The sequence below is a fragment of the Odontesthes bonariensis genome, chromosome 17 (genome assembly GCF_027942865.1).
Source record: "Odontesthes bonariensis isolate fOdoBon6 chromosome 17, fOdoBon6.hap1, whole genome shotgun sequence".
Taxonomy (NCBI): Eukaryota; Metazoa; Chordata; class Actinopteri; order Atheriniformes; family Atherinopsidae; genus Odontesthes; species Odontesthes bonariensis.
In genome coordinates this window covers 3,683,528-3,697,257 of record NC_134522.1, presented here as the reverse complement: position 1 = coordinate 3,697,257, position 13,730 = coordinate 3,683,528, and the positions used below count along the sequence as shown (strand labels likewise).

Genomic DNA, 13,730 nt, shown 5'->3' with positions numbered 1-13,730 from the left:
GGAGTAGTAGGAGAAGTATGCTGTTTGGAACACACACACACAGACTCAAATTTTCCCATCTCCTCAGGCAGAGTTCACACCCGCCTTCCTCCTCTGTGACCTTGCTCTCCCGCCATGTTTCCTCCCCTTCGCAGCACGCTTCGTTCCTCCGACTTTATTTTAAAACATCAGCTGAAAAGTTTCTGGCAAGGCAATTTTATTTGTAGAGCACAATTCGTACACAAGGCACTTCAAAGTGCTTTACATAAAATCCCAAGAAGGCAATAAAATCATTAAAAAAAACAAATCATTAATTAATAAATTTAAAAGTGAAGAGTGCAGATGGAACACTTTCAGGTGTCATATGCACAGTAAATAGAACTTGCATTCAGGTGTGGTTGGGAAACGGGAGACGGGATATTCTGGAGTGGAAAGCATTCCCTCCCAGCTGGCTTTTTCTTTCCTGACACAGACGCAGACTCTTTGTCAACAGCAGGGTGTTTCCTGTTGGCTGTCTGCCTGCACACACACACACACACACACACACACACACACACACACACACACACACACACACACACACACACACACACACATTAACACAAGTCTGGTTCAGGTGATTCATTTCTTTTTTTTATTAAAATAAAAAGAACAGAGGGATGTAGCAGGAATGTACATGGTATTTTGGGACATCAACACCTGGGTTTCTTTAAACAGTTAAATAGAATATTAAATAAAATAAACAGGAGACCGTAGAGCTGTGTATCAGATTATGAGAAAAACTGAAACAAAACAAATAAATCCCAAGAGTTAAAGAAATAAATAAGTAAAACAAACAAAAAGACAGAACACCACCACAAAAACCAAATCTATCAATAAGTTAACTCCACGAAATCTGGCCGTGACTGTCTAACATAGGAGACCCATTCTGACCACAACTCAATAAATCTGTTCATTTGTAGGCGAAGTGAAAAAGTCATTTTTTCCATTAAGGCGAGACACGGCGGGCAAAAACAGGGATTTTTATTTTATTTTTATTTTTATTTATTTTTTTTATGCAGTGGTCAACTTTTAGATTTTGGGCCAGTCTACTCCTTCAATATGTGTTATTTAAAAACATAAATTAAAATATTTATTTCATCACATTTTGTTTACTCGCGGCGGTACGTTTCGCCCAAATTTACCAAAATGAATTCCCCCATTTAAATCTTTAAATGCCGTGTTCTCAAAATCAGTTTTTTGTATTTTTCCAGTATCAATATCTCAGCCTATGGAGCACCTACTAACACCAAACTTTCCAGTTATACACTTAGCAGTATTCTGAAGATATTTACAGAAGGATTTGTTGATGAATAATTCCTGGCCTGATTTATGTGACATTATAATAAAAAAATATGGCAAAAATTTATGTTTTTTAGGCTATGGACAGTATATTTTGATTTCCTAGGAAATGAAAGCAGATATCCTGAAATCCCTCTGTAATTTTCTTTTCATTTTGTGTGTAAACAAAATGAAAAAAGAATTTTGCACCTGGCTTTATCATATGTTCAGATCTATCTTCTGGAAATATGTGCAAATGTGCGCATATTTAATGAGATTATGCCTAATTTGCATAATTAAACATACAAATTTCTAAAATTTGTAATACATTTTTTTTCATACTTATAAGTAATCAACTGAGGAAGTTTCATGGTGATATCTATTGTTTTAAAATATTACCCTATTCACCTGTAGTGTCTCGCCTTAAGTATACTTCGTTAACTATTTCCTTCCATTCCTCTATTGTCGGGGAGTCAGGAAGCAGCCAGCGCCCAGTGATGTTTTATTTTACAAACAGATATCAGAACACCAAATAAGTAATTGTTGAAGTGCCCTGGGTGAAAATCATCTTTCCCTAAAATAAAAATGCAAAACTGGAAAGGTACAGTTGGTTCATTCCTACGACGGTATTTTGATCAAAGCTGGGCTGATAATGTCAGCTTTGCCTCCACACCCTCGGTGCCTCTGCTGTAAACAGGCTGCAGCAGCAGCTGCCACTTCAAACACTCTGTTTACCTCTAAAGACTCGGCTATTTTTATTCCTTTAATTACCGTCTTTGACAAAAAGGGATCCTAAATTTTTAGCCCAACCTGAGCTGCACGTGAGATTTGAAAAATCCCAGATTCTTTACCACCACCTGCATGCAGGGAAATTAGTCTCACGATGGTTAAAGGTGTCACAAAATGTTTTTATGGAGGCAGAATGGCTCCTCGATTACAGAACCTTGGCCTACTTTTACTTTTATAGATCATAAAACAATTTTGAATGGACATACGATCATTTACTCGAGTAATCTGATACATTCTCTGCAGAGGTGGGCAGAGCAGCCAAAAACTGTACTCAAGTAAAAGTACTGTTACTTTAGAATAATATGACTCAAGTAAAAGTAAAAAGTACTCATCCAAATAATTACTTGAGTAAGAGTAAAAAAGTGCTCGGTGAAAAAACTACTCAAGTACTGAGTAACTGTTGAGTAACGTCTGATTTATTTGTTAACAAAAGCATTCAATCAGACAGACAAACATACTAAATAATCATCTTTAGGCACATTAGAGTAAATAAATTAAAATGAATTAATTAATTACAAAATAGATTAAATTAAAATAATCCAGGTAAATTCAAGAACTTCAATAAAAAATAAGAGACTTAGGAAATGTTTAAAACATATGTAACCCATATGTAACCTAAAAAACAAACATTCATCTATCCATGGGGGAAAAAACGAGTTTAGGAAACTTAGCGCTACATGTTTCCTCAAGTTAGATGTTGAGTTTCTGCTGAAATGTGCGTTTGTTTTGGTTGACACAGAAGACACATAATGTAGCTGCTGTTTCTCACTCTTTGTAAGGTAAACATGCTTTCAGTATGAGGCCTCGTCTGCGTCTTCATTTCCCACCGTTGGTTCTGACATTTTTCATCTGTTTCTTTGTTTGTTTGCTACGACTGCTAATGCTAAAGCTAACCCGTCCCGCCGCTGAGATCGAGTACGGTCACGTGACCAGACTGCACGGCTGCGTCTGATTGGTGGAACACAGTCAGGTGGTAGAGCCTTTGGCGGAAGTCTCTCTCTCTGTCAGAATAAAACATTAAAATGAGGCGTACGCGGGGGGATAAAAATAATGAGGCGTAGAATACCAAAGAGGTAAGAAGAAAAGTAACCAGCTCATTGTAGCCTAATGTAGCGGAGTAAGAGGACAGTTTCTGCTGCACACATCTACTCAAGGAAAAGTAAAAAGTATAGAGATTTAAAACTACTCCTAGAAGTATAATGTTTTCAAAAACTTACTCAAGTAAATGTAACTCGTTACTACCCACCTCTGGTTCTCAGCTAGCTTCCTTCTCGGCTAACACGCCGACTGATTTCCATTAAAACGCTAACGTGAAACGTTCCCGTGCATTTGGTCCGCTGAGTTAACTGGATGCTTGTTCTTCTTTTGGAGAGCAAGCAGTGGAACATGCTTGTTTACCCCTACAGCAACATAATACCAGTTATTTGGGGTTGCATTTCAAGTGGGCTGATCAAATTCAACATGGAATACACCTCTAGTTTTGTTTTTGCCTGGAATACCATGCAGCAGCTTCTGAGAGAGAACGCAGTATCTGAGGCTCCTAAAATGCTGCTCTCTGATAGCCACTTAGCCCTGATGAGGTTGACTGCATCAAAACATAAAATTTGCAAGGTAGAAGTCAGCTAAGAGACTTGCACACTTAAACACCCACGATTCTTATATTCATTATCCACAAACAAACTAGTTAACGCTAGCCACGTTTCTCTCTCTGAGCTCCGGCAGGGACTGGACGTCCATCCGGCGTCTTACTCAAAGCGCCTTTTGTTGAGCTTTAAGAGCTTCAAGCTGAAATGTAAATGTATTTTATTTTATTTATACAGCCCTTTACAGACAACCCAGACAAAGTGCTTTACAGCAGGTAATAAATAAAGAGAAGAAGAAGTAAAAACAAATAAAAACAATAAAAGAACAGTGAAAGCAATACAATACACAGGGTGGCCGCGGGTCCTTAAAAAGTCGTAAATAAATTTTCCTGAAAATGAGACCTTAAAAAGTATTAAACTGTCTTAAATTCAGATTGCATGGGTCTTAAATATTTGTGTATTTTTCTTTTTGCTCTAAAGGAACAGTATTTTTTTTTTTTAATATATTTACTTGATTTTATAAGCATTTGTTCATGGGACTTAAATGTTCTGAAAATATTGTAATTTGATTTAGGACAGTGATGACATTTTTGTGATCTTTTCACACGACACACATTTAGTCGATGTTCTTAAACTCAACTGTCATTTTACCGTTTTACTGTCAGTGTGTTTACTTGGAAATACTTGGTATTTCCATCGTACGTTTGGCCTTAAATTTAATTTAGAAGTGGTATTAAAAGCTCTTAAAAAGTCTTAAATTTAACTTGTTTATACCTGTATACACCCTGAATACAACAAAATAAACAAGATAAAATAAGATAAAAGTGTCATCATACTACTGGGTATTAAAGCCATCCTAAATAAGTAGGTTTTTAGCCTGGATGTGAAGAGGCCCGGGTCAGAAATAAGAGGCAGCTGGACGGGGGGCTTATTCCAGAGCCTGGGGGCAGCTTTGGGAAAAGGCTCGCTCACCCCAGGGTTTGTATTCTGACCTGGGCACTTCCAGCAGAAACTGATCTGCTGACCTCAGAGCTCTACCAGGACTGTTAAAAGCTCAGATAAATGTGATGGGGCGAGGCCGTTAAGAGCTTTAAAAACAAACATTAAAAGTTTAAAATCAGTTCTATAAAGGACAGGAAGCCAATGGAGGGAGTTAAGAACAGGAGTGATGTGCACACGTCTGTTGGTGTTGGTTAAAGACGGGCAGCAGCGTTCTGCACCTGCTGAAGGCGGCTGAGAGAAGATGGGAGACGCCCACATAAAGAGCATTGCAACAGTCTGACCTTGAACTTATCAGGGCATGGATGGCTTTCTCAAGGTCATGAGGACTTAAAAACATTTTAACTTTGGCCAAGAGACGCAACTGGAAAAAATGAAATGTCTGAACTTTCAGAAAAGAATTTAAAACCTCTCTGATAGCAGCCCTGTTCTGTGTTTATGGTCATAAACAGGATTTAAAGGATTAACTGCGGTGAAGAAGGCAGATTATAACTCATTTGTTCTGTTTCCCCCCCATCTGTCCTGCAGGAGACCCTACAGCAGCTGATAGTCATGCCCCTCCCCAACATCCTCTCCATCGCCAAGGATCCGTTATCAGGTAACGTTTCCCTCCTGAATAAACCCGTAATTAACCACCAACTGCAACAAAACCCTTCAGCCGGCCGCACGTCTCAGGATGTTTAAGCTGTTAAACGGTTTTCAGGGTCGGAGTGAAATCTGGATGAATCTCAGATCTCATCATAAAGCTCAGTCCAGGCTGTTTTAAGGCAGTATTTCTCACATCAAAACCAAACGCGTTTAAAGGTAGGGTAGGAGATCCTGGATTTTGAGTCCAGCGAAGCTGCATTTTGAAAATACACCGGTAAAAAGTCCCAACCCTTTTCTTCACTTTCCCCCCGAAGGCACGCCTCTAGAGTACATGAACGCGCACGAGCACGAAGGTGCACGAGCGCTGTTCTGACAGCAAGCATCGATCGTTGCCGTATTTAGTATTTAGTATATGCTAACTATACGTTTAATAATGCTAGGTGCTAGCCAAGCTGGCTCTAGTTTAGCTTCCTGCCAAGCTTTTGGGCGCGTAATTCGTTCACGGAGCAGGGTACGTGCACAGGGGGGGGGAGGGGGAGGGAGGAGCAGGTTGCAGTTTGATAGATGGCATCAGAATCCAGTCATCGTTAACGGTCCGTTCAGTATGATTGGATACTGTTTTTCCTAGATTGTACGTTCTAGAGGCCACTAAAACTTTTCATATTTGTGTCAAAACTTTTAAGTAATTGGTTGCAATGGGGGTGTGAAGAGTATTTCAAGCAATATGTAAAAAAATGTTCCAGAAAAAGATCCCCTACCCCACCTTTAATTTCATCGTAAGTCTTTACTCTTGTTTTATGCAAATTGAGTCGTTTTCAACCAACACGTGCGCCCGTTGTCGCTTCCAAACAGGAAGCATGGGAAGCTGTGGCTGACAGTAACCATGGCGATGAGGCTAAAAAAAAAACGTACGGTTCAGTTGGATGGAACAAAAGGAGGAGAAACTAACAGCTTTAAGGAAACAACACGACTGTTTCTACGATGTCTGAAAGCTGCTTATTGGTCGACTTCATCGTAAAGAATTTCCACCAGGTGCATGATGGGAAATGATCTCAGAACAATCTAGTTGCAAATACTCAGTAGGGTCACATGGCCCTGAAAGGATCGGATTATTGGCTAAATTACAATCAGACTGAGTTATTAAGTGCATGTAGACACCTTAATCTGACTAAGAATTGGATCGGATCGGATTCAGACCCCGAGATAACTGGGCTGAAAGTCACTCTAAACCTGCTTGTAGACGCTGAAGCACGTGGTGAATCAGACTTTGCGTTTGCGCATGCTCCAGATGTTTTCCCGGGGTCGTGACCCGGAAGTCAAAGGAGACGATATTCCTGTTGTTGTCGCCGTCAGAAAGAAACAAACAACGCGATGGAGAATGCTCCGTTGGGCATCGAGTTTGTGCAACAAGCAGCTCATCACAGACCAAATGTAGAGGGACGTAGCTTCATCTGGCTCTGCGTTCTCCATCTTTCTCCAATGCCTGAGTTTGTTGTTGTTGTTGGTGGTGAAGAGGTCAACAGGAAGTGGCTCTATTAGCAACAGTTGGAATGGGTACAGCGAGAATTACCCATTAATAACTTTATCTCACTGTAATTTAGCCAATAATCTGATCCTTTCAGAGCCATGTGACCCCACTGAGTGACCCTGTAAGATCTTTGTAAAACCTTCAGATGTGAGAGGGAGTCAGGAGTTGGTCTGTTCCAGATGTTTTAGCAGGTGTCTGCAAGGCTTTACCCTGGATTTAACGCTTTAAGATGCCCCCGGATGGAAAGTCCTGCAGCCTCGTCCAGCTGCTCCTTAAATCAAATCAAGTTTATTTGTATAGCACATTTCATGTACAAACAATTCAAAGTGCTTCACATAAAATAAAAGCATTGCAGCAGGGAGTGGAAGAAGCATTAAAAATACAGAAAAGAATATAAAGAGAAACAAATAAAATCATTTTAATTGATTTAAAAACAAGCAACGGTCAAGATAAGTTGAAAGATATCGTGCAGATTTCATGCACAGACACATGAGAACAGAAATGTTTTTAATGTTCAATTCAGTTTTATTTATATAGCGCCAAATATAACAAATGTCATCTCAAGGCACTTAAATAATAAAGTCCAATTCAAGCCAATTGGAATCATAATTATTTATAAAATAATCCAATTCATTCATATAGAGCCAATTCAAAAACTATTTCCTAGCTAAGGAAACCAACAGATTGCACCAAAACCTGTCTTCAGTCCAATCTACCGACTGTGGAGAGGAACGACTCCCTTTGAACAGGAAGAAACCTCTGGCAGAACCAGAACCAGGAAGGGTGGCCATCAGAACCAGAACCAGGAAGGGTGGCCATCAGAACCAGAACCAGGAAGGGTGGCCATCAGAACCAGACTCAGGAAGGGTGGCCATCAGAACCAGAACCAGGAAGGGTGGCCATCAGAACCAGACTCAGGAAGGGTGGCCATCAGAACCAGAACCAGGAAGGATGGCCATCAGAACCAGAACCAGGAAGGGTGGCCATCAGAACCAGAACCAGGAAGGGTGGCCATCAGAACCAAACTCAGGAAGGGTGGCCATCAGAACCAGACTCAGGAAGGGTGGCCATCAGAACCAGAACCAGGAAGGGTGGCCATCAGAACCAGACTCAGGAAGGGTGGCCATCAGAACCAAACTCAGGAAGGGTGGCCATCAGAACCAGACTCAGGAAGGGTGGCCATCAGAACCAGAACCAGGAAGGGTGGCCATCAGAACCAAACTCAGGAAGGGTGGCCATCAGAACCAGACTCAGGAAGGGTGGCCATCAGAACCAGACTCAGGAAGGGTGGCCATCAGAACCAAACTCAGGAAGGGTGGCCATCAGAACCAGACTCAGGAAGGGTGGCCATCAGAACCAGACTCAGGAAGGGTGGCCATCAGAACCAGATTCAGGAAGGGTGGCCATCAGAACCAGACTCAGGAAGGGTGGCCATCAGAACCAGACTCAGGAAGGGTGGCCATCAGAACCAGAACCAGGAAGGGTGGCCATCAGAACCAGAACCAGGAAGGGTGGCCATCAGAACCAGACTCAGGAAGGGTGGCCATCAGAACCAGACTCAGGAAGGGTGGCCATCAGAACCAGAACCAGGAAGGGTGGCCATCAGAACCAGACTCAGGAAGGGTGGCCATCAGAACCAGACTCAGGAAGGGTGGCCATCAGAACCAGACTCAGGAAGGGTGACCATCAGAACCAGACTCAGGAAGGGTGGCCATCAGAACCAGACTCAGGAAGGGTGGCCATCAGAACCAGAACCAGGAAGGGTGGCCATCAGAACCAGAACCATGAAGGGTGGCCATCAGAACCAGAACCATGAAGGGTGGCCATCAGAACCAGAACCAGGAAGGATGGCCATCAGAACCAAACTCAGGAAGGGTGGCCATCAGAACCAGACTCAGGAAGGGTGGCCATCAGAACCAGACTCAGGAAGGGTGGCCACCAGAACCAGCTGGGGTTTGAGAAGACAGAAAAGAGGGGAAAAACCCACTGTTACACCATTCAAAGGATACCTGTTGGAACAAGGAAACACCAGTTAATGACCACAATAATGTCACATGTACATAATATCATTTGAGAAATTAAACGGGGGAAAAAGAGAGTAAAGTGAGGAAAGGTGTGACAGATGAGGCCCCCCAGCAGTCTGGGCCTATAGCAGCTTAATTATTCTCCTTTGTGTTTTGTCTCCTCAGCGAAGAGCATGGAAGAGCTGAACAGACTCCTGCTGCTGCTCCTGGGCTGTGCTGTGCAGGTAAGCCTCTCCCGTGGTTTGCATGTCTGAGCACAGGTCCTGACTTTAGGGATGAAGAGCAGGGCGGGGCTGCGTGTGGGCGGGGCTACGGGCTTTAAAACGGCTTTAAAACGCACGGATCAGTGAGTTACCGCAGCCTGTGATGCTGCCGGCTGTTTGAACTGCAGGCTGTTGGTTTAGGAGTCAGACTCGAGGACTCTGATATACGTTCAAAGATCAGGAAGCAACATTTGTCAGTTCTGAGTGGGTCTGATGTTCAGGGTGTATCACCTGTCCACCTGTTTCCCGCCTGTTTCCCGCCTGTTTTCTTCCTATTTTCCACCTGTTTCCCGCCTGTTTTCCACCTGTTTTCTTCCTATTTTCCACCTGTTTTCCACCTGTTTTCCTCCTATTTTCCACCTGTTTCCCACCTGTTTCCCACCTGTTTCCCGCCTGTTTCCCGCCTGTTTGCCTCCTGTTTCCCACCTGTTTCCCGCCTGTTTGCCTCCTGTTTCCCGCCTGTTTCCCGCCTGTTTCCCGCCTGTTTCCCACCTGTTTCCCACCTGTTTCCTACCTGTTTTCCGTCTGTTTTTCACCTGTTTTCCGCCTGTTTTCCGCCTGTCTTCCACCTGTTTTCCGCCTGTTTTCCGCCCGTTTTCCGCCTGTTTTCCGCCCGTTTTCCACCTGTTTTCTTCCTGTTTTCTTCCTGTTTTCCGCCTGTTTTCCACCTGTTTCCCGCCTGTTTTCTGCCTGTTTCCCACCTGTTTTCCGCCCGTTTTCCGTCTGTTTTCCGCCTTTTTTCCGCCTGTTTCCACCTGTTTTCCACCTGTTTTCCACCTGTTTTCCGCCTGTTTTCTGCCTGTTTCCCACCTGTTTTCCGCCCGTTTTCCGCCCGTTTTCCGCCTGTTTTCCGCCTGTTTGCCTCCTGTTTCCCACCTGTTTCCCGCCTGTTTGCCTCCTGTTTCCCGCCTGTTTTCCACCTGTTTTCCGCCTGTTTCCCACCTGTTTCCCACCTGTTTGCCACCTGTTTCCCGCCTGTTTCCCGCCTGTTTGCCTCCTGTTTCCCACCTGTTTCCCGCCTGTTTTCCACCTGTTTTCCGCCTGTTTCCCACCTGTTTCCCACCTGTTTCCTGCCTGTTTGCCTCCTGTTTCCCACCTGTTTCCCACCTGTTTCCCGCCTGTTTGCCTCCTGTTTCCCGCCTGTTTCCCACCTGTTTCCCACCTGTTTCCCGCCTGTTTGCCTCCTGTTTGCCTCCTGTTTCCCACCTGTTTCCCACCTGTTTCCCACCTGTTTCCCGCCTGTTTGCCTCCTGTTTCCCACCTGTTTCCCACCTGTTTCCCGCCTGTTTGCCTCCTGTTTCCCACCTGTTTCCCACCTGTTTCCTGCCTGTTTGCCTCCTGTTTCCCACCTGTTTCCCACCTGTTTCCCGCCTGTTTGCCTCCAGTTTCCCACCTGTTTCCCGCCTGTTTGCCTCCTGTTTCCCACCTGTTTCCCACCTGTTTTCTACCTGTTTTCTACCTGTCCTCCACCAGTTTCCCGCCAGTTTCCCACCTGTTTCCCGCCTGTTTGCCTCCTGTTTCCTACCTGTTTCCCACCTGTTTCCCGCCTGTTTCCCGCCTGTTTCCCACCTGTTTCCCACCTGTTTTCTACCTGTCCTCCACCTGTTTCCCACCTGTTTCCCGCCTGTTTCCCGCCTTTTTCCCACCTGTTTCCCGCCTGTTTTCTTCCTGTTTTCCGCCTGTTTTCCACCTGTCCTCCACCTGTTTCCCGCCTGTTTCCCGCCTGTTTGCCTCCTGTTTCCCACCTGTTTCCCACCTGTTTCCCGCCTGTTTCCCACCTGTTTCCCGCCTGTTTGCCTCCTGTTTCCCACCTGTTTCCCGCCTGTTTCCCGCCTGTTTGCCTCCTGTTTCCCACCTGTTTCCCACCTGTTTCCTGCCTGTTTGCCTCCTGTTTCCCACCTGTTTCCCACCTGTTTCCTGCCTGTTTGCCTCCTGTTTCCCACCTGTTTCCCGCCTGTTTGCCTCCTGTTTCCCACCTGTTTCCCGCCTGTTTCCCGCCTGTTTGCCTCCTGTTTGCCTCCTGTTTCCCACCTGTTTCCCACCTGTTTCCCGCCTGTTTGCCTCCTGTTTCCCACCTGTTTCCCGCCTGTTTCCCGCCTGTTTGCCTCCTGTTTCCCACCTGTTTCCCACCTGTTTCCCGCCTGTTTGCCTCCTGTTTCCCACCTGTTTCCCACCTGTTTTCTACCTGTCCTCCACCAGTTTGCCTCCTGTTTCCCACCTGTTTCCCGCCTGTTTCCCACCTGTTTCCCGCCTGTTTGCCTCCTGTTTCCCACCTGTTTCCCACCTGTTTCCCGCCTGTTTCCCACCTGTTTCCCACCTGTTTCCCGCCTGTTTGCCTCCTGTTTCCCACCTGTTTCCCACCTGTTTCCCACCTGTCCTCCACCTGTTTTCCATCTGTCCACTTACACGGCTCTGAACCAGCTTGCCCTCTTCTCATCTGGTTTCCCTTTGTTTCTCCCTTCCTAACTCCACTCCCCTTCCTAACTCCACTCCCCTTCCTAACTCCACTCCCCTTCCTAACTCCACTCCCCTTCCTAACTCCACTCCCCTTCCTAACTCCACTCCCCTTCCTAACTCCACTCCCCTTCCTAACTCCACTCCCCTTCCTAACTCCCCTCCCCTTCCTAACTCCACTCCCTCTCCCTGAGTCTCGACTCTCTTTGTCTCCCTGCACTGGTTCAACTGGTTCCCGGAAAGAGGAAGGCCACCAGGGGAGGAATGAATGGGAGTTACAGGGAGGGGGGGAGCTGATAAAACCGCATGGAAATGTGTTTGGTGTTGTACAAAATCACTCTTTGTCCAGATAAACAAACTAATTCAGCACATTTAGCCAGGTTTCCTTCCCATCGGAACACAAACTAACACAAACAACAGTGTCTTTGCTTGATGTGCTCATGCCTCCTCTCTCTCCTGTGTTACTCGCTCAGTGTGAGCGGAAGGAGGAGATGATCGAGAAGATCAAGCTGCTGGACATCGAGACTCAAGCTGCCATCGTGTCTCACATCCAGGAGGTCAGTAGAACACGGTTCTGGTCCCGCCTGCGATCCGGTTTACTTCCTTTCACTCAGTTTCCATCATATTTTCTGAATGTTTTAGCAGCCAAACACTCATCCTCCACCTGTACAACACCAATAAAATAAAGTTCTGTGGAGGAAGCGTTATCTCCGATACATTCATACTCATAACTTCAGTATATAAACTCCTGATTCAGCCTCATTTCTGTCTCTAACCTTTAAAAGTGTCCTGATCAACAGTTCTCCAGTTTTTCTGCTTCTTCCCTCATCTTCAGTCCAGTCCTTGTACCTGAGCATCTTCAGAGGAATGTGTTTTTTCTTCATTAAGCCACTTAACTCTGAGCTGTGAACCATTCAGGCAGGAAAAAGGCTCCTAACTCAAGGGATGAACCAGTGTTGTGTCCACATTTTAAACTGGATCTTTAGGCACTTTGTTCCCAGCAGCCTGTCACAGAGACACATCATTTGTTCCCATTTCTTTAGCTGCATCTGTGAAAAACAGCTTCATAGTTTCAACTTTTTTGTACATTTACTTTTAAAACTGCTTTCAGTTACCAAAAGAGTCAAATTAATATGAGAAATTCAGTTTAAAAAAATCCTAATCCCCAAAAAATTAACGTTATCACGTCTAAAAGTAGAACTGTAGGAAAAAAACAGACAATAATAAGAATTATATGTTATTCAACATCAAGAAAAAGTAAATAAGATTCAATTTAAAGCTTAAAAAAGGAATATAAGATACAATCTAATGCCTAATTATGGAACAATTCATAAAAATGAAATGATTAAACTGTTTTATGCCACCAGAAATGAATAATATAGAAGCTCTTTGTGGGCTTTAGACTGGAATTAAGATTTGTTCCCATTTCTTTAGCTGCATGTATGAAAAACAGCAAAGATAACACAGTGTGACAGACAGAAAACAGGATTTCTGCAGCAACAAGGTGATTCCCAAAGAGCTGTTAGCTGAAAACTTGGCATATCTCAGCATGGTGTGCAGTGTGTCCTTAAAACATTTGAGGAAACTGGACAAGTGGAGGACAGAAGAAGAAGAGCTCAGAGCAGATATTCACTTTAAAGCTGCTCAGAACTGTTCTGTGTGTCTGCTTGAACTTTTAAGAATTGTTATTTCAGGTTAAGAAGCTTCTGTGCTATGAAATCTGATTTCTCTGGTCCGGTTTGTCGCAGGTGACTCACAACCAGCTGAATGTCCTCGACCTGTCCTGGGTGGAGGACGAGGCCGAGCTCGCTCACGAAGAGCTGGAGCCGCTCTCCCGCAACATGGCGTCGTCGCTACGGCAACTCATCGACCAGCGAGACAAAGCCACAGAGGTACGGTTTAAATGTCTTGTGAGTTTTCAGACGGCGTTTAAAGCTTATAGGTTAAAATTCACCTAAAGGTGACGTTTTTATTCCTTTTTTAACAATTTGACACAATTTCCTGAGCTGTACAAGACAGACTTTGGTCAAAATACCTGTTGGTTTAAGCACAGCGGCTCTCTGAGCTCTGTTTTAACACTTCTGGGCAGGTCAGCAGCTACATCAGCTGTGTGATTTAATGCAGAAACACAGACATAATGAAGCTGTTCCTGCAGTCAGACCAACAACACTCCAGCTCTACATACGGTGTAGAGCTGTTTGCG

At 44.4% G+C, this 13,730-nt stretch overlaps 1 protein-coding gene across 3 annotated transcripts in view; it reads left to right on the top strand.

Annotated features, from left to right (window-relative positions):
• Positions 1-13,730, top strand: part of ccdc88c (coiled-coil domain containing 88C) — a 68,224-nt gene that overhangs the window by 20,050 nt on the left and 34,444 nt on the right. For all 3 annotated transcript variants that reach the window (XM_075448960.1, XM_075448959.1, XM_075448961.1), the window contains exons 4-7: positions 5,199-5,268; positions 8,976-9,034; positions 12,001-12,084; positions 13,276-13,419. In XM_075448960.1, the coding sequence (XP_075305075.1) occupies positions 5,199-5,268; positions 8,976-9,034; positions 12,001-12,084; positions 13,276-13,419 (357 nt within the window). The remainder of the gene's footprint in view (positions 1-5,198; positions 5,269-8,975; positions 9,035-12,000; positions 12,085-13,275; positions 13,420-13,730) is intronic.